General features: G+C 38.6%; 1 protein-coding gene across 2 annotated transcripts in view; it reads left to right on the top strand.

The window, feature by feature from the left end:
* Nucleotides 1-21,180, top strand: part of SMARCC1 (SWI/SNF related, matrix associated, actin dependent regulator of chromatin subfamily c member 1) — a 172,249-nt gene that overhangs the window by 112,054 nt on the left and 39,015 nt on the right. For both annotated transcript variants that reach the window (XM_049863561.1, XM_049863560.1), the window contains exons 20-22: nt 7,000-7,258; nt 8,496-8,657; nt 19,144-19,199. In XM_049863561.1, coding sequence (XP_049719518.1) covers nt 7,000-7,258; nt 8,496-8,657; nt 19,144-19,199 — 477 coding nt within the window. The remainder of the gene's footprint in view (nt 1-6,999; nt 7,259-8,495; nt 8,658-19,143; nt 19,200-21,180) is intronic.

Raw genomic sequence — 21,180 nt, 5'->3', positions numbered from 1 at the left:
GAGGATTCTATGGGGAAAATATTAAACAATGCAGGAAGCATCGAAAGAAGATGGAAGGAATACACAGAGTCATTATACCAAAAAGAATTAGTAGATGTTCAACGATTTCAAGAGGTGGCATATGATCAGGAACCGATGGTACTGAAGGAAGAAGTCCAAGCTGCATTGAAGGCATTGGTGAGAAACAAGGCTCCAGGAATTGACAGAATATCAATTGAGATGTTTCAACAAACGGATGCAGCACTGGAGGTGCTCACTCATCTATGCCAAGGAATATGGAAGACAGCTTCCTGGCCAACTGGCTGGAAGAGATCCATATTTATGCCAATTCCCAAGAAAGGTGATCCAACCAAATGTGGAAATGATCTAACAATAACATTAACATCACAGGCAAGCAAAATTTTGCTGAAGATCATTCAAAGGCAGCTGTAGCAGTATATTGACAGGGAACTGCCAGAAATTCAGGCTGGATTCAGAAGAGAACGTGGAACCAGGGATATCATTGCTGATGTGAGATGGATTCTGGCTGAAAGCACAGAATACCAGAAGGATGTTTACCTGTGTTTTATTGACTATGCAAAGGCATTCGAGTGTGTGGATCATAACAAATATGGATAACATTGCGAAGAACGGGAATTCCAGAACACTTAATTGTGCTCATGAGGACCCTATACGCAGATCAAGAGGCAGTTGTTCGGACAGTACGGGGGTTACTGATTGGTTTAAAGTCAGGAAAGGTGTGCGTCAGGGTTGTATCCTTTCACCGTAACTATTCAACCTGTATGCTGAGGAAATAATCGGAGAAGCTGGACTATACGAAGAAGAACAGGGTGTCAGGATTGGAGGAAGACTTATTAACAACCTGTGCTATGCAGATAAAACCTTGCTTGCTGAAAGTGAAAAGGACTTGAAGCACTTACTAATGAAGATCAAAGACCACAGCATTCAGTATGGATTGCACCTCAACATAAAACAAAAAAACCTCACAGCTGGACCAGTGAGCAACATCATGATAAACGGAAAAAAAGATTGAAGTTGTCAAAGATTTCATTTTACTTGGATCCACAATCAACAGCCGTGGAGGCAGCAGTCAAGAAATCAAACAACGGATTGCATTGGGTAAATCTGCTGCAAAGGACCTCTTTAAAGTGTTGAAAAGCAAAGATGTCACCTTGAAGACTAAGGTGCGCCTGACCCAAGCCATGGTATTTTCAGTCGCATCATATGCATGTGAAAACTGGACAATGAATAAGGAAGACCGAAAAAGAATTGACGCCTTTGAATTGTGGTGTTGGTGAAGAATATACCATGGATTGCCAAAAGAACGAACAAATCTGTCTTAGAGGAAGTACAACCGGAATGCTCCTTAGAAGCAAGGATGGCAAGACTGTGTCTTCCATACTTTGGACATGTTGTCAGGAGGGATCAGTCCTTGGAGAAGAACACCATGCTTGGCAAAGTACAGGGTCAGTGGAAAAGAGGGAGACCATCAACGAGGTGGATTGACAAAGTGGCTGCAACAATGAGCTCAAGCATTAACAACGATTGTAAGGATGGCGCAGGACCGGGCAGTGATTAGTTCTGTTGTGCACAGTGTCGCTATTAGTGGAAGCCGACTTGACAGCACCTAACAACAACAACAAATATCAGGCTTCCCCTTGAAGTAGGGCATGTCTTCAGATTTCAGCTCTTCTTCATTTATCAGCCTTCATTCATTTTAGTGCTTATACAAATTTGAGTGTACAACCTCCGTGTTACCTAACGGGAGTTCCGTGAAGTAGCTGATGATACTTGCCATTGAAAACATTTTGTTTATGGAAGGTGAAGACTGGTAAACCAATGATGATGTCTAACATCTCAGTCTACTTACCGAATGCCTATTTCGGTTTCCTCATGTCTTTGGATATTCTTGTAAATACTTAACACCACTAGACCATGGCAATTATTTCTACTCTAAAGGATAGGTAATGGAAAATATTGAATTCTATATTATCAGTCATTTCTGTAGAAGGAGCATTTGTCTTTCTACTGGAAAAATAGAAGGCTTCATGATACTACTTAGTGTTTCTGGATGGAATGTGCTTGTGGGGGCAGAATTAAGACCAAAGGAGGAAATTAATTGTTCTGTTTGTTAGGAATGCTTCTGCCTAGCAGTGGATTAAACCGAAAAGGCATTTGTTTTTTATTTACTAAAAGTCTTAAGATTGGCTGTTCCAGGGCTCTTCCCACTGCTTATGTCATCAGCTCCCTAGCTTTTCTGTTGTTTTTTCACCTTCCTTAGCTATCCATGTCTTACCTCTTTGTTTGTTCCCATCTAGACACAGAATAGCTGATTAGCTCAAGGCTTCACATCCCCATTCAAGACAGGAAGAAAGCTGGAAAAGGCGGCTCTGGGGAGGTTTCTTTGCTGGCTTCCTCCTGAAAGGAGGAGCTTTCACAGAAGTCCCTCAGCAGTTTTCCCCTTATTTCTTATTGATCATATTCGGTCTCCTGAGCACCTATTACTGCATGTGATGCTGGGAACACATAAATGTGGCTTTCTAGCTTCACTGGTGGAGGTACCCAGGAATAAGGAGGTGCTGATTGCTGTTGGTTGACTTACTGACAGCGTGTGCATCATTGATAGACATATTTTACCTTCTTAGAAAGGAATAACTGTTTTGATTCTTAAAACTGTAACGGTAGAGCAGTGTTTTCATGGAGGAAGAGAGCTTCCTTGCACTAGAGTATTCCAGCTCATCTAAACCCATATATCATGTATAAGATACACAGTTCAGAAATCAAGCATCAAATAAGTGTTTAGGCTCAGTCCACAGTTCTCAAGACTTTTTATTTTTAAATATCAGTACCCATTAATTTACTTGAAAATTATCTTCAGAGCCTCAAAGAGTTTTTGTTTATATAGATTTGTAAATTTTTTTTAGTACTAGGACAAGCTTTCCTGGCACATATGTTTTCTGGAATCCCAATTTCTGCATAAAAACTCAAGTTTTATAATTGACGACATACTGTCAGTTTTCCTTAAAGTGACAAGCTCACTTTTGTTCTCTTTCGAGACTGGTTTTACACAGTGAGCAGATACTGTTTGTAGCCATTCTTTCTAGTAAAATGGTTTTCCATAAAAACAAGTGGGTGATGGAGCTTGAAGCTCAATATAGCACAAGTGCTTTTCCTTGAAGACAGCTGCCATGCTTTGATATTTAGCAGCAGTCTGTGTGTGTACTCCCATTTCATAACACATAACATTAAAAAGACATACTTCATTTTTTTTAGAGTTAATAACGTTAATTTTTACTGCTTCATTAAGGAGATATTCTATGTGAAATTAGCTTTTTTTTTTTTTAATTCTGTGGTGGTCAAGAATACAGTGACGACTAGGACAGTTTGGTGCCACTGCCTTGATTTGTGCTGAGGTGCCAGTAGTTTACCTGCCGTTGTTTTTGCACCCTTAATGCAAATGTCAACGTAATGAAAAAGGCAATAATGTCTTAATATTATTATGAAAATAGTTCTGACCTTGCAGTCCCCCTGAAAGGATCTTGTGCCGTCAGACCACACTTGGAGGTACACTGGGCCAGGTAATGTGTCAGATTTCTGTGTTGCTGAGACTTGGTTTCTTAAATTCCAGCAATTGTGGTTCCTTAAGAATTTTCAAGTAGTGCATTCACTATTTCATTTTCTTTTTTATATCCTTCTTACGCTTTTCATTGTTCTCTTTGTGCTCCTCTCACTGTCTTGTGTTCAGAATTTTTAAAATTCTCTTCTTTTGGATGTTTACTACTATTTTAATTTATTCCCATCTATCCATTCTGTGTCAGTGGTATGCAGAGAGCTTCTTTTCTGAGCTGCCTTCCCCTCCCCTCCCCCGTACTGTTTTGTCTAGTCAAATCCGACATGAACGTTAATTAAAAAGAATTGTGCGCTCAGTACTTCTTGGGGAATATAGCATGCTTTCCTGTTCCTGTTTTGGACTCTTTGGCCTCTGGGGAGGAATTTAGTTGTGCAGCACCAGCTGGGATAGCAGCCTCATTATCAGTGCTGTTTCTTGCTGCACATCGATACTCAAAAGCTTTTTCCTCTTTTACATTTAAGATTAAATCCATTACTGTCAAGTCGATTCTGACTCATAGCAACCCTATAGGACAGAGTAGAACTGCCGCACAGGGTTTCCAAGGAGCAGCTGGTAAATTCGAACTGCTAACCTTTTGGTTGGCAGCCGAGCTCTTAACCACTGTGCCACCAGGGCCCCACATTTAAAATTAGTGGGTAGTAGTAAATATGGGTAAGTATAGAGTGAGGTAAGAATGACTTGAGCTGCTGTTTACTCTGAACACATCTAAGAAAACCACAATATCCTTTAACAGTAGTGTACTTTTTTCCCCTGCAGGTGGAACCTGTGCAGTGGTTGATTTTGTCTTTTAAATTATGCAGTTGAATCAACAGGTGTTGTCTACACTTACACAAAGAAATAAAAGGCTTCTCAACATCAGTGTTTACCACTAACGTCTTCTATTTATGTAGTTATTTAGTGGTAATTAATAGCTTAAGAACGTGAAGTCAGATGAAAAATTTTAAGTGGATTTATTACTGAAAACAAACTAAATTTCCCCCTAACAAACTGCTGGATCTGGTAGATTCATTCGTTTTTATTGTTTCCAGAAAAGCATCATAGCATTTTATTAGACAAATACATTACATAGGCCATACACCAAATATTTTTCATTTTTCGTGAGATCACTCACTTTTAGTAAGCTAGAAGGATTCAGCCAAACCACAATTCTTGGGTGGGATGTGCAGGTTAGTATCTGTGGTCTCGAAAGAAGACAGAGCCCCTGTAATGTTTGGCCTTTCTTCCATAAGATAACGATGAACAATGAAATAGTTGCAGGCAGGTAAATGGTATTTTTTGTGAAACATATTTCCCTCTGTCAGTAAGGGGTGGGGTGAATGTGAGGATAGAGACAATTCTGAGAATCCAGGTAAGCAGTGATTAATACCTGGACCTGGGTTGTGGAAGGAAGAACAAAGGTGTTTTGTAGCATTATAGAACATCTGCTAACAGCTCTTCTCTGTCACCCCTCCTTTCTGGCCAGTCTTTCACTATGTTCTGTTTTGAAAACTCCAGTCCACTCCTCTTATATAATGTTACCATTACAGAAGACTTGGACAAAGGCTGCCAGGCTCAGACCTTTGTTTTTCCTCAGTTGTGCTTTTCTGGATGCTGACTTGCTTAGGTTTTACGTCTCAAAGGGTTCCCCAGATCCGGCTTTATTCTGGAAAAAGCTCCTTGAACGTTGTTATTTCCCTGGCTGAAGAAATGTGAATAAAGGAAAAACAAAGTTAAGTATATTGGAAGAGATTGTGACAGCGCATGCCAGGGAAATCTCTGCCCATAGGCGGGAATTTAGGACAGCCCCAGTAGAACTCCTCTAGGCCACTGAGAGTTCTTTGACTATCCAGAGAAAACCCATAAGTAGCCTCAGTTTTCAAGGGGTTTAATGAGTACAAGCATTAGCCAGCTCGGATTTTGAGGAGGCGACCACTTCTATGAGAATGAAATCCTGGAGCAGCAGTTGGAGCCCTGGATTAAGAATTCAGTGGGCCATATAAGCTCAGAGAACTTTTGCCAAACCAAGCTCATCTCATAGCATGAATCAGCCAGTCAGCCTCTGGAGCAGGATTTTTTACCTGCAACATTATCAGCATTTGGGCTGGATTGTTTTTTGTTGTGGGTGGCTTTTAGTGTGTTGTAGGGTATTTAATTAACATCATCCATGGCCCCTACTGTGGATGCCGGTAGCATGTGCCCAGTTGTGTCAACTAGAAATGTCTCCAGATGTTCCTGAGGAGGCAGGATTGCCCGTGGTGCAGAATTACTAGCCTAGAGAGAACTTGGGAGAGTAGCAACTTCAGTCAGCCATCAGACAGAGTCTTCTTACCCAGTTAATTCCTTGACTTGCTTAGTAGCACGCATTTCTGGTATTCTTCCCACCCTCTTACCCTTCTCCCCCTTGGAGACACCTTTTACTGTCTTCTTCGGAGTGTTTTAGGATTTTCACTGAAAAATTATAAATTTTAAAACTAGAAATTTATATACTTGTAAATTTTAGAGTCAGTTTAGCAATTTATTCAAAAGTCAGCTTAGATTTTTACTGGGATTTCATTGAAACGGTAGTTCAGTTTAGAGAGAATTGACACCTAAATAATGAGACGTTTAATGTGTGAACACAGAATATCTGTTCATTTCATTAGGTCTTTAGTTTCTTTCACCAGTGTATTTTGTTTTTTTCCTAGTGTATTGATCTTACACATTCTTTGTTAGATTTGTTCCTCAGTATTTCATTTTTAATGCTATTGTAAATGACAACTCTTTTTTCAATTTAAAATTGCTCACTGCTAGTTTTTTTTTTCTTTTTTTTAGTAGGTACAGAGATAAAGCTAAGTTTTTTATTGCCTTCGCTTCTTGGACCTTTCTAAACTTTTTTAGTTTAGTACCGTTTCTGGTATATTCTTCAGGATTTTCTGTATAAACAATCATGTCTGTGTAAATAAAAGACAGTCTTAATTCTTTCCACTATGGTTACCTTTTACTTTTTTTTTTTGCCTGATTGAGAACTTAGTATAAGGAAAGCCATCAAACCTGTCTCTTTTCTGGTATGCAGTATAACCCTTAGTATTGGAGCCTTTGTGGCATACTGTTAAGCACTTGGCTGCTAACCGAAAGATTGGCAGTTTGAACCCACCACCTGCTCTGTAGGAGAAAGATGTGGCCGTCTGCTCCTGCAAAGATTTCCAGCCTTGGAAACCATTAGGGTAGTTCTCCTCTGTCCAGTAGGGTCACTATGAGTCAGAATCGACTCGATGACAACAGTGGTTTTTTTGTTTTGTTTTGTTTTAAAAGAAAGTAAAGCTGTCTAAAGAACAGTCACAGGCTTCTGATCTCTTTGCATATTATTTCATTGTTACCTGACATTAAAGCTCCTGTTTTTCCCATTTTAGGCCCTGGAGATGTACAAGGATGACTGGAACAAGGTGTCAGAACATGTTGGAAGTCGTACTCAAGATGAATGCATCCTCCACTTTCTGAGGCTTCCCATTGAGGACCCGTACCTTGAGAACTCAGATGCTTCCCTTGGGCCTCTGGCCTACCAGCCTGTCCCCTTCAGTCAGTCAGGAAACCCAGTCATGAGCACTGTTGCTTTCTTGGCATCTGTGGTGGACCCACGTGTGGCATCTGCTGCAGCAAAAGCAGCTTTGGGTATGGACTTGGCTGTGCCATCTCTCCAGCAGCAAAGCTCTTCAGATGGTGGTCTTACACTACATCATATTAAAATTATCTCAAATTTAGATGTTATCAGCTGTTACATTTACTTTTATTATACAATTTACAAAAGTTTCAGAAATTACCCTGTAAAGGTACCATGTACTGTATGAAAGTATTTTAACATTTTAAAGTAAAGCACTTAAATTGTAGTTAAATAATTAAGAGCATTCATTAAGAATTGGAGACACAAAGGAGAGCTTTTCATGTTTTTTTTAATTTTTATTGTGCTTTAAGTGAAAGTTTACAAATCAAGTTTTGGACTCTCATACAGAAATTTATAAGCACCTTGCTATATGCTCCTAATTGCTCTCCCCCTAATGGGACAGCACACCCCTTCCCTCCTCTATTTCTTTTCGAGTCCATTTGGTCAGCTTCTGACCCTCTCTACCGTTTCATTTCCCCTTCAGACAGGAGATGCCAAAATAGTCTCATGTACCTACTCGATCCAAGAAGCCCGTTCTTCACCAGTATCATTGTCTATGCCATGGTGTATTTTTGTGATTAACATTTAATTTAATTTTTTTTTTTTTAGTAATGGGAATCGTTTAATCTTGAGTTGTATTAATTATAACTAGAATGTTCTCACATTATAGAACTTTTTCTTAACTTTAGGGTTGTTTAATCCTTGCATTTTTCTTGTTTATCACTCTAGCCAGCAGATAGCTAGACAAAATTTGGCAGCGGTTTTGATTGTTACTTACAGAAATTTGGAGATCTTTGTAATTTGTAGAACAAGCTACTGTGACATGTAGGGTAGAACCTAGAGTCATAGAATTTCATTACTTATATATGATTATCTCATTTGGCCCTCTCACTTTGCTGGTATAGGGACCAAGTCCCAGAGGTCACTACGCCCAAAATGTTAATGTTGTTTCAGATTTCCTAGTGGTCTTACATTGCAGCAGATGTTTGTGCAATATCCGGTCACTATTCCCTCTTTAGAGAGCCCTGGTGGCTCAGTGGTTAAAGCAGTTAGTGCAAACGGATAGGTCAGCAGTTCAGACCTGCCAGCCACCCCATGGGAGAATGATGTGGCAGTCTGCTTCCATAAAGATTTACAGCCTTGGGCCCTGTGGGGTACTTCTACTCTGTCCTGTAGAGTGGCTGTGCGTCAGGATTGACTCAATGACAGTGGGTTTCGGTTTTGATTACCTCTTTTTTTTTTCCACAGAGGAGTTTTCTCGGGTTCGGGAGGAGGTACCATTGGAATTGGTTGAAGCTCACGTCAAAAAAGTGCAAGACGCAGCACGAGCCTCTGGGAAAGTAGATCCCACCTATGGTCTGGAGAGCAGCTGCATTGCAGGCACAGGGCCTGATGAGCCAGAGAAGCTTGGTAAGTCCGTCCTGCAACCGTAATTGTTCAAAGGACAGGGTTAATAGATGTTGGTATTTTCCTATTGGCTTACTAAAATAATTGGGTTTGCTTGCATTTAAGACTACAAGCAAAAAAGAGTACAGTGATCAGTATAAACCTGTCTTTGAACATTAGTGTTTGATTTTTTTTTTAGTATTCTGTTCCTTCTTACCTCTCCCTAAGTAGCTAGAACTAAAAAAATTGTCTCATAACTGTTTTAATAGTGTCATAGTGGTAAAGTGTATGATGGTTATTTTTAGCTGTTGGTTTTGAATATGTAAAAATAAGAATACTAAGCGGACTTTTGTAGTTATTTTAGTTTATATTTTGCTGAGTAGGCTTAAGTGCATTGTTGTTTCTGTTTTTTGGTTCTTTTTTTACTTTAACTTAATGAGGAACCGCCAAATTATTTCCCATAGCGGCTGCACTGATTTACGTTGCTGCTAGTAATACATGTTGGTTAACTGTTGTTATTTTTCCTTTTTTTAAATTATAGTCATCCTAGTAGGTGTGAAATATTATCTCATTGTTGTTCTGATATGTGTTACCCTAATGACTGATGATGTTGAGCATCTTCTCGTGTACTTGTTGGCTCATTTTATATCTTTAGAAAAATGTCTATTCATGTCGTCTGCCCATATTTTAAGTGTTCTATTTCTCTATGTTTTGTATTTTTATTTCAACATCGATGTGGTAAAGGTGGCTTTGTAGGAACATAAAGCCCTAGGTTGTTACAGTTCTTCCTTCAGATTCTATTCATATCTTGTAAATAACTTCACTCTTGTCTTTAAAGCCTGGGACCCTGAAACACCATGTGTGAGAACACCGTAGGCCAGCGAAGCTGAGAAACAGCATCAGACTGATGTCATGTGGAGTGGGAACTTGGCCACTGTTGGGTTCGAAGGGCTCTTTGAGAGCAATTTCAAGGGGCACTGAAATATAGACTCAAACTTTAGAGCAGCTCATAGTTGGATATTTAACCCCTGAGGATTTGTTATTACTGGCATGGATTTAGGTGACTTGCCTAATGACTCAAGTTTATTAGATGGCAGGATGTGTATTTTTAGGAAGAAATTGTCTTCCATTATATGGTGAAACCTGTGAGAGCCAGAACTTGACGGAACTGCCTTGTTTTTCTAGGTCTTGCCAGTTTTCTACTTTTGACAGAGTGCAGTCTTAACTCTTTTCAGTCACTTGTTTTAGTGAGAAATATTTGCTTTTTCCTTCTCTGACAAGAGTCCACCTTACACAGGTTCCAGCTTTGGCAGCCTTTACTGTATAATACAGTTGTCTGCTTTTGGGAAGACTGTTTTATCAAACCAGGCATTTTGAGTACTTGATATATATCTTTTGCTTTTGTTAATATATGTCTTATAAAACACAGTTCACATCTTCTAATTATTGAGGCTATTTTTTGTGCCTCATACATGGAGAAATAATTCATTGCTGGAGGATTGAAGATACAGAGAAGCATAGTGATTGTTGAAGGGGCACTGTACTTGGGAAGTGCTGTAAGAATTAGCAGAAGGGCACATGTAATTTTTGACTGAGGAATGCCTCACCTAGAAACTAGGATTTGAATTGAACCCTGACGAAGAGGATTAGAGTGTCACTGAGCCAGACAGGTGGAGCAAGTTTTCAATTCTGTAGAACAGTGTGAACAATGGCTCATTGATGGAAATGGGAGGTTGCTTAGAGTGTAGGAAGTAAACAAAGTTGGCTGTGATAAAAGGTTTAAATAGGGTCATGGAAAGAGCAGCCTACAAAGGTAGGTTGGAGCTAGGTTACACAGAGTTTGAGGCAAGGCTTGTGAGCTTGAACTGTGTATTGCCAGCATTAAGGAACATTTGAACTTCAGTTACAGGGAATGACATGACCAAAGTCCCAGAGTGTTGAATGAGTTCCTACGGTATGCCATATTCTCTTCTCTGAGAAGAAAAAGATCAGTTAGAGTAGCAATTCTCAAACTTTTGATCTGGATTCCATTATAGTCTTAAAAATATTGAGAAGCCCAAAATGCTTCTTTGTATGTGAGTTATATCTGTTGATATTTATTACATTAATTAAAACTGAGAAACTTTTAAAACATAAGCATATGTAAGTACACATTCCTTGAGCCATCAGAATGATGACTTCGTCTTGTATAATGTAGCCTCTGGAAATTCTCCACACTTGTGAGAAAATGAGAGTGAAAAGGCAAATAACATCTTAACTTGAAAATCATCTTGACCTTAGGGACTCCCAGGGCTACTCAGTCAACACTTTGAGAATCGCTGAATTAAACAAAGACCATGTCCTTCAAGGATATTCAGTTAATGGAGGGAGATGTTGTTAAAAATAAATAATTGGCATATTCTGTGATAATGTGCTATGAGTAGAGGCACATTCACAGGAAACGCAGCTAGTTGTGTTTGGCTCAATTATGGACACCATCACAAAGGAGGTGGTGACCTTTAAGAATGAAAAAGGAAAAAAGATGGAGGTAGGTCGCATATTCTAGAAAGAGTACCAAGAAGTATGTGGAGGGCAGGTAATGTGGCCAAGTGCAGCTGTAGAAATGTGTGTTGAGCTAATTTTGAGGGACTTTTACCTTGTGGAGCCCTGGTGGTGCACTGGTTAAGAGCTTGGCTGCTAACCAAAAGGTCAGCAGTTCGAATCCACCATCCGCTCTTCGGAAACCCTATGGGGCAATTCTACTCTGTCGTATAAGGTCGTTATGAGTCAGAATCGACTCGACAGCAACTTTTTTTTGCCTTGTAATCATCGAGAAGTCATCAGAGAATAGAAGTAGCATGATTCAGTCTGTTTTAAAAAGTAACTGCTGGCAGTAGACAGGTGAGGTGCAGGAAATGGAGAGTGTTCCCATCAAATAATCATAGTTTTTTTTCAGAGAGCATCATTACTTTTTTTTTTTGTTATATAATAAATATTAGTTACGCTTTTCATTAAAGACAGTTATTTTGCAAGCATTTATTTCTCTCCTCATGCTAACATTCTCAGTTCCTTGAACTCTTTAGGAAATGGTTTCTAGACATCCTGTGAGAAAGGTGTGGTAGGGCTGTAAAGGAATGAGTTCTGGACTGGTGGATGGATGGAAACTCAGCTCTCAGAAAGGTAAAATAGATGCAGGTCTCTCTCAAACTAAAGTGTGCTTTTTGGAATGGGACAAGTGCGGGGGTAGGAGGCCCAGCGCGGATTCCAAAAAATCCTTTCATGTCAAGTTGAATCCAACTCCTAGCAACCCTAGAGGAGAGAGTAGAAGTGCCCCGTACGGTTTCCAAGGCTGTAAGTCTTTACAGAAACAGACTGCCACATCTTTCTTCAGTGGAGCGGCTGATGGGTTTCAATCGCTGGGTGCTTAACCACTGCACCAGAGCAGATTAGGGGTATCAGGATTTGTGGGAGATGGAGCAAGAGCTAGAGCAGGGTCTAAGTGGAATGCGATGGTAGTTTCTTTTTCTGGTGTCTGAAGAAACTCTGATCATGGATGCCAGCTACTTTGCTTCTCATCCTTGCCTGAGGTTCATTCAGAAGTTCAGTTAGGTATATTAGTGCCATATTGCTGCATAATGGATTATGACAGAGTCAGTGACCTCAAACAGGATGTGTTTATTACCTCACAGTTTAGTTAGGTATATTAGTGCCATATCGCTGCATAACGGATTATGACAGAGTTAATGACCTCAAACAGGATGTGTTTAGTACCTCACAGTTTAGCCAGGTATATTAATGCCGTATCGCTGCATAACGGATTATGACAGAGTCAAGGACCTCAAACAGGATGTGTTTATTACCTCACAGTTTAGTTAGGTATATTAGTGCCGTATCGCTGCATAACGGATTATTACAGAGTCAAGGACCTCAAACAGGATGTGTTTATTACCTCACAGTTCAGTCAGGTATATTAGTGCCATATCGCTGCATAACGGATTATTACAGAGTCAATGACCTCAAACAGGATGTGTTTATTACCTCACAGTTTAGTTAGGTATATTAATGCCGTATCGCTGCATAACGGATTATGACAGAGTCAAGGACCTCAAACAGGATGTGTTTATTACCTCACAGTTTAGTTAGGTATATTAGTGCCGTATCGCTGCATAACAGATTATTACAGAGTCAAGGACCTCAAACAGGATGTGTTTATTACCTCACAGTTTAGTTAGGTATATTAGTGCCGTATCGCTGCATAACGGATTATTACAGAGTCAATGACCTCAAACAGGATGTGTTTATTACCTCACAGTTCAGTCAGGTATATTAGTGCCATATCGCTGCATAACAGATTATTACAGAGTCAATGACCTCAAACAGGATGTGTTTATTACCTCACAGTTTAGTTAGGTATATTAGTGCCATATTGCTGCATAACGAATTATTACAGAGTTAATGACCTCAAACAAGATGTGTTTATTACCTCACAGTTCTGAGTCAGAAATTTGTGCACAGCTTAACTGAGTTCTCTGCTTGGTGTCTCTTAGTTAAGCTCTTAGCAGACGTCTCCTTAGAAGTCCGAGTACTGTCTCCAGGTTGTTCCCGTTACGTAGGATCTGCCTTTAATTGCAGCAGCATCATATTAATAGAGATATTTATGTAACTGTTCATGTTGGAATCATAGATAATAAAACAGCTGACATCAAATTTGACCTGCCTTACCATAAAGAAAACGAGTCCGTAGATTTTTTGGAACATGATGCTATGGGTTGTGGGTAGTCATTTCAAAAGGAGATACCTTGGGGAAAAAAAATATCATACTGCTTTTCTCCCACATAGTACTTACTCACTTTAATTAAGCTAACTCAACAAAGTTGGCCTAATGCACATTCAATTCAGAGTAACTTGTGAAGCTTTTTGCTGGAGTCCCTGGGTGGTACAGACAGTTAAGCTCTGAGCTATTGGTGATTTGAACCCATTCGGAAGTGCTGTGGAAGAAAGGCCTGGTGGTTGGCTCCTGAAAGACTGCTACAGCCATGACAGCCCTGTGGGATTCAGTTCTACTCTGAAACACATGGGGTCGCCATGTGTTGGAATTGACTCTAGGAAAACCTTTTCTTTTCCCTCCAATTTTTTTTGAATTTGTGAAACATTTGACTTTTTAACCCCATTGTATGGGGGGTTTTTTGTTTTTGTTTCCTTGTTCAGATCTCTCTATTATATATATTACATGTATATTTTTCTTTTCGTGATTTTTTTTTCTTTTTTGTGCTTTTATAGAGCAAATTAGTTTCCCGTTCAATAGTTTAGACACAAATTGTTCCATGACGTTGGTTGTAATCCCCACAATACGTCAGCATCCTCTTTACCACCCTGAGTTCTCCACTTAAGTTCATCTGATTTTCTTGCCCCTTCCTGCCTTCTCATCTTTGTTTTTGAGCAGATGTTGTCCTTTTGGTCTCATATAGATGATTGTTACAAGGAACACTTTCCTCACGGGTATTATTGTTTCTTTTATAGGCCTGTCTATTATGTGCCTGAAAGGTGATCTCCAGGAGTGGCTTCAGTTAGAAAAGTGTTTAAGGGCCATAGTCTCAGGGGTTCCTCCAGTCTCTCTCAGATCAGTAAATCTGGTCTTTTTTATTAATTTGAATTTTATTCTACTTTTTTTCCCCCCACTCTAGCTGGAACCTTCTATTGTGATCCTGGTCAGAGCAGTGAGTAGTGGTAGCCAGGCACCATCTAGTTCTTTTGGTCTCAGGCTAGTGGATGCTATGGTTCCCACGGTCCATTAGTCCTTTGAACTAATTGTTTCTTTGAATCTTTGGTTTTTTTTCACTCTCCTTGCTTAATGTCCTTGCTTAACTCCTTACTTTATTATGGCCTGGCCCTATGAGTAACACTGCTTTAGAAAATTGAAATTTTGTTCTCAAAGTGGATAGACCAGGTTACATTCCCACCAGCAACAATTGACCTGACGCTTCCTAATGTCAGATTTTGCTGATCTTGTGGTGTAAAATGATGTTTTATTGTGTTCTTTAATTAATAATATATTTCTCTGATATCTAAGTTGAGCATCTTTTCTTACATTTATTAGTCATAAGCAATTCTGTAAAACAACTGTTCTAATTTTCTGCTCACTTTTTTCCTATGAGGTTCATCTTTTTCTCTATAAATTCTGTGTGTTAATCTTTACTAGTTAATGTGCTGCACATGTCTTATGCCATTTTGTTAACCTGTCTCTACTTTGTTTTTGCTGTCTTTAAATGAAAAGACGTCCTCGATTTTAGTAGCATCAAATCTGTCTTTTTTTAAGGTTAGCACTTTTTGTGTCCTCAAGATACTATTCAAGACCATAGGTTCTCAGTAAATATTTGTTTTATTGAACAAGTGTTTGATATATTTTAGCTGTTATGATTGTTAGAGAAGCAATGAATTGAGGATTATTTGTCGTCTTATAATTAAACCGTTTTCAAGTTGCAGAATGTTTTCATCAACAGCAAGATGACCTTAATGGGCTCAGTAACAATTTACCGAGCTGAATTAAAAATGGCATCTCCTCCCTAAAGAATAAGAATAAAATCCATATTCCTCCACAAAAAAAAGATATTATTAAAGTTTGTATCTTTATCTAGAATTGATTTTGATAATCATTGAAATGAATTTGCTTTTCTATATTAATTTTCTAGCCATTCACCTTGCTAAACCCTGTGATTATTTCTAAAAACTTACCTGCAGATTCTTCTATACAGTTTTATTCTCTGCAAATCCTCACTCTTCTTTACCTTCCAGTCCTCTTCCTTTAGTTTCTTTTTTCAATTGACTACACTGACCAGGACCTCCAGGCCAATATGAATCAGAAGTAGCAATACTGGTATCTTTGTCTTACTCTTGATTTTAAAGGGAATACTGTTGACATCTCTCCATGAAGAATGTCATTTGCTATAGATTATTGTTAACAATCTTTCCGGGGCTCAGAAATTTTCCATGCAGCCTTTGTTTTCCAGGAACTTTGATCATGACGGCTTTTGAGCTTAATCAAATACTTCCAGTGTATCTGATGAAATGGATTTGTAGACTTACTGATATTAAATCACTCTTCTGTTACTGTCATGGTATATTATTTTGTCATAGTGTATTACCTTTTTAAAATACTACTGAATTTTTTTTTTTCCCCAGTAATTTTGCTTAGGAGTTTTTCATTTGTGATGATGAGTGGGATTTAGACTAGTGACCTGTAATTTTCCTTATATGTTGTCTTTCCCAATTTGTGAATCTAGGTTTTACTGGCTTCATAGTATGACTTAGTGGTATTTTCTTCTTGAATAGATTTTCTATTCTGATTTTTCAGTTTTACAGGCATGAAGTTCTTCAAAGTACTTTGTTACGTCCTTTTTAGACCTTTGCTTTATCAGTATTTAGGATGTTTCTACCTATTCCTAATACAGTTTGTTTTTTCTCTCTCGATCAGGCATAGTACAGGTTTATCCATTTTATTTGTCATTTCAAAGAACCAACTTTTGGGTATATCAATCTTTATTGTATTTTTGTTTTATATTTGATTTCTTCTCTCATTTTTTTTGTTTTTATGCTTTTTAAAAATGGACATACAGCTAATTAACTTTGAACTATCTTTCTTTTCTAATGTAATAAGTCCTACATTTCCCTCTAAATACTACCTCTACTGTATCCTATAATTAAAGTTCCCATGCACAGAGAATTTTATCTTTCTAGTTTGAATTTCTGACTTCATTACATGGTGGTGAAAGAGCTTGATCTTTAAGGCATTGGTTTTTTTTTGTTGTTGTTTGTTTTTTTGAAATATGTGAAGACTTGTTTTATGATCCAATTTGCAATTAATATATTTTTAAAATTCCATGTGAGCTTGAAATTGATGTATGTATATTCTGTAATTGGTGTGTGTAAAATTCTGTACATGTACATTAGACCATCTTGTTAGTTGTGTTCTTATCTGCTGTATATTTTATTGTTAGGTGAGAGGGATTTGTTGAAATCCCCCTCTATGATAGTAGGTTTTCATTTTCTCCCTGCTGTTCTATCAGTTTTGCTTTATATATTTTGATACTATGTCATTAGAAAAAAAAAAGTTTTTTTTTTTTTTTAATGTCATTAGATTCCTATAATTCCTATTATAGAAATATGGTAACTTTCTGGTGAAATAAACTTTTTTTTTCATTGTGTTGTAACCCTTTATTTCTAACAATGCCCTCTTCTTAATGCCTGTATTGACTAATAAAACCACTTGCTGTTGAGGCAATTCCAACTCTTGGCAGCCCCATATATGTCAGAATAGAACTGTACTCCAAACAGTTTTCAATGGCAGATTTTTCAGAAATAGATTGCCAGGCCTTTCTTCCAAGGAGCCTCTGGGTGGACTCCAACCACAGTTCAAGTTAGCAGCTAACAGTTTAGCGCCCCCAAGGACTCCATGTTGACTTACAGTATTATAGAAAGACCACCCATTCCTTGGTTTCATTTTTGCCTGCCATGTCCTTTTCTGTGCTTCCGTATTTCCCATCTTCCTATCCTTTATCTGGGTCATTTCTTAGATATGTTTTCTCTTCTCCTGGTCTAATCTCCTGTTTAATCTGACTTTCATTTCCAGATATTTCTTTTGATTCTTTGATTATTTTTTTAAGTCTCTCATCACTTTTAATAAATTCTGTTGTTGATTGGTGATCTTTGTGATTCTGTCTGTTATTTATTCACACATTGCATCTGTGGGTATTCTATATTCAGGGTCTAATATTGGCACTTTTTGGTTATAAATCTGTTTATTAATGAATGTTTTTGCTCTTGGTCTTAGTGGCTAATCTTATTGGTGTTTGTTCTTTCTGGGCTTGTTACTTGGAAGCTCTCTTGGCCAAAATTGGAGATTAAAAAAATTATCCTGCCGAGGATTTCCTTCTGCTTCTAGTAGCCAGAGATTGGCACTCACTTGGGGCCACCTTGGCCAACCTTGTGGCTGACACTCTGCAGGCATCCTAGCCTTTCCTAACCTGGATCTAGCTAGTCCACAGCTCAGTTTCCTGATGGTAGGCTCGCACAGGCAGCTATATCTCAGTGACCCTGTCCCTCCAGTTGCCCAATGCTCAGGTCCTGGCCCTGAGTTGGCCACACAGTGTTGCCAGTTCTATACAGTAGGCTTTTGGTAATTTTTGAAAGGTGGTGATCCTTATAGGTGTCTTTACCTCATGTGAGATTCATGATGTCTGAAAATATCATATCCTTTCTAGGTTTTTGTTGTTCTTTAGTGGAAGGGTCTCTTGGAGTTCCTACTGAGCCATAATTCAAAAAGCAAGGTTTGATTCCTTCTACAGAAATTAGAGAAAGGGGGGTTTTACTGTTAATTCAATACTTTGAACATTCTTTGTTTGTTATTCGTAAGTATATCTGTTTAAATATTCTTAGGGTAAATTCTATTACCCAATTATTTATAAGACTATGATATAAAACTTTAAGCTGTAGGATATTTGAACATTTTTGTTTAAATCTGTGACAGATCTTTATTACGTTTGAAATACTTGTTTTTTTTATAAAGTTCTGGAACCAAAAATACTTATCTGGTTATCTTATGTTTTTATTTTAAAAATCTTCATTAACATCCTGCCTGCAGGGTATAGTTAAGACCTCCTTAGTACCACATTCAGGGCATGTCGTTATGCATCCCTTGCCAGCGTTATTCCTCCTTTCTGATTTCTCCCTTCTGTCCTTTCCATTCTAGTGCTGACCTCTAACTTGGATTTATCTTGCACCCTTGTGCCTTTTTGTCTCCTTCGTTGAAATGACTTTCGCTATACATGTACTACCATTGCTCCCCCCAGTACTCACAGCCTTTTGCCTAGAAAACGCTCGTGCAGTCTTCATCACACAAACCTTGCCTTGGCTGACACAGTCTCGCCCTCTGTGCTTCCCCCCATCTCATGTGTGCTCGCAGGTGACTCCGTTGTGCTCTGGTGGATTTGGCAATTTGTGCTTCCACCCAGAATGTGGTGCTTTTGAGGTTCCAGTGAAGATCTTGCTCAACATTGTTTCCCTAGTACCTCACTCAAAATACATACCTGTTCTGTATCTGTTAAATAATAATGAATTGTCTCTTTTTTTGCTTTTTGATTTTTTAAAACTTTTTAGTGTTCTATACAGAAAAGTGAAAATCCTAAGTGTGCAGCTCAGTGCATTTTCACAAATTGAACACCCACATGTAAACAGCCTGCCAGCACCCCAGGAGGCCCCCTTGGGTTCCTTCCTGTCTCTACTCGTCCCTTCCCCAGTTAACCATTGCCTTGATTTCTAACGTCATAGATTACTTGTGCCTGCTTTTAAATTTTAAACTAATAGAATCGTAAAGTATGTGTTGTTTTCTATCTGACTGCTTTTGTCAGCCTTATGGTTGTGAGATTCATCCTTGTTTCTGTGGGTAGTTGTATTTCAGACACTCTCATAGCTGTATAATATATTTTACTATTGTTTTTTCATATTGGATTACTTGTTCTTATTCTTTTACTTGTAGAAGGAGCTGAAGAGGAAAAAGTGGAAACAGACACTGATGGTCAGCAGCCTGAAAAGGTCAAGTCTGTCTATTTGAATTCTCCCACAACAGAAAAGCCACAGAGAGCTTACCTTTCAGAGCGTAACAGCGTGGGTTTTTGTTTTTTTCCCCCACATCTTTCGAGCCCCTTGCAGGGGACTATAAATGGTCCTCCATCAGCCACTTAGACTTTGCTGCTTTGAGGTATAGTTCTCCCAAGGCATAAGTAGGACATTTTATATTTGTTGGTTGGTTGAGAATTTATCCAACCTGAGCCATAGTTGGGAATAGGAATACAAAATGTTATGATTCTTAGGAATACCGAATTGTAAATTTAGACCTGTGACGAAAGAGAATAACACAATAATGAGAGATTTTCTATGACAGTTAACAGTCAGCAGAAAAATATTTAGAAAAGTCTTCATGAGAAGGCAGTGTTTGAACTAGGTTTTAAAGAGCAGGTACAACTATGAAACTTGAAATAGAGGATAGAGAATGAAAGACTCCACTTGGCTGAGGAGGGAGACACTAAAGTCAGTATGTGGAAGGCATCAAAGTCCCCAGTATGTTGTGACCTGATTCCTGTGTCAAAGAGGCTGTAAACTATAAGATGAACTAGGCAGATCCGGACTTGACAGCCTTTCCAGGGTCTGGGTCTTTCCTCGTCCTCCACACTGCCATAGTACATGGTAGCTGTCAGTCACTGTTTCAATAAATATATACAAGCAAGGATTTAAGGCCTCAATTACATGTAGTGTTTTGAAATTGTATAGAGGTAAGGAGAGAGGATGAGAATAATAGTAAAATTCATTACATTTCCTACAAAGTTCCAAGTACTATACCTTGGGCTTTACACACATCATTTCCTCTAATTCCTGAAACAACCTTATCAAGTCAATGATAGTATCTTCCTTTTTGTTTTTGTCCAAGGACACAGATATATAAAAATCAGCAAATGATATCAAATACTGACCTGAGAAATTGAGGTTTTCAGTCCCCAGAGCATGATCATCACTGTTCTGTTGCAGCTCTCCCTAAAAACCATTAGCAAATGACTATTAAATGGTTTGGGCAGCCTTTTAGGGGCCCTGTTGGTGCAGCTGTAAAAGTGCTCAGCTGCTAGCCAGAAGATAAGCAGTTCGAACCTACCACAGGAGAAAGATGTGGCAGTCTGCTGGTATTAAGATCTGAAACCTTGGAAACCCTTTGGGGCAATTCTGTTCTGTCCTGTAGGGTTGCTATGAGTTAGAATTGACTCAACAGCAGTGGGTTTGTTTTTTGGTGGGTCAGCTTTTTATTCCAGCAACATCATCTTGCTTCTTGGTTGATGTCTTGGAATTTAAATGCTTTTGGGCTATTTGAACAGTTATTTATTTGTTAAGTTTATTCATCTGTTTACTTAATAATACCAATTAATTCCCCTGACATTGCTTTGACAATTGTAACTTTGGATTGGTAGTTGGAAAATATAGCCTGGGTGTTAGAAATAATGCTGGAGATCACATGATAGAATTGTCAAGACTAACTACTTCATTGCATATACCTTTTTTCAACAACGTAAATGGCGACTATACATGTGGACCTTGCCTAATGGAATACACAGGGATCAAATTGACTATGTCTGTGGAAAGAGAGAGTGCAGAAGCTCAGTATCGTCAGTTGTCAGAACACAGCCAGGGACCGACTGCAGTACAGATCATCAGTTGCTCATATGCAAGTTCAAGTTGAAGCTGAAGAAAATTAGAACAAGTCCATGAGAGCCAAACTACGACCTTGAGTGTATCCCACCATCTCAGTAATAGACTTGACACATGGAACACTGATGACCAAAGACCAGACGAGTTGTGGGATGACATCAAGGATATCATACATGAAGAAAGCAAAAGATCATTAAAAAGACAAAGAAAGAAAAGACCAAAATGTGTGTCAGAAGAGACCTGAAACTTTCTCTTAAACATGGAGTAGCTAAAGAAATGATGAAATAAAAGACCTGAACAGAATATTTCAAAGGGCAGTTGG

The sequence above is a fragment of the Elephas maximus genome, chromosome 20 (genome assembly GCF_024166365.1).
Source record: "Elephas maximus indicus isolate mEleMax1 chromosome 20, mEleMax1 primary haplotype, whole genome shotgun sequence".
Lineage (NCBI taxonomy): Eukaryota > Metazoa > Chordata > Mammalia > Proboscidea > Elephantidae > Elephas > Elephas maximus.
Note: the sequence above shows the minus strand (reverse complement) of the source record. Positions and strands in the feature narration are given on the sequence as shown.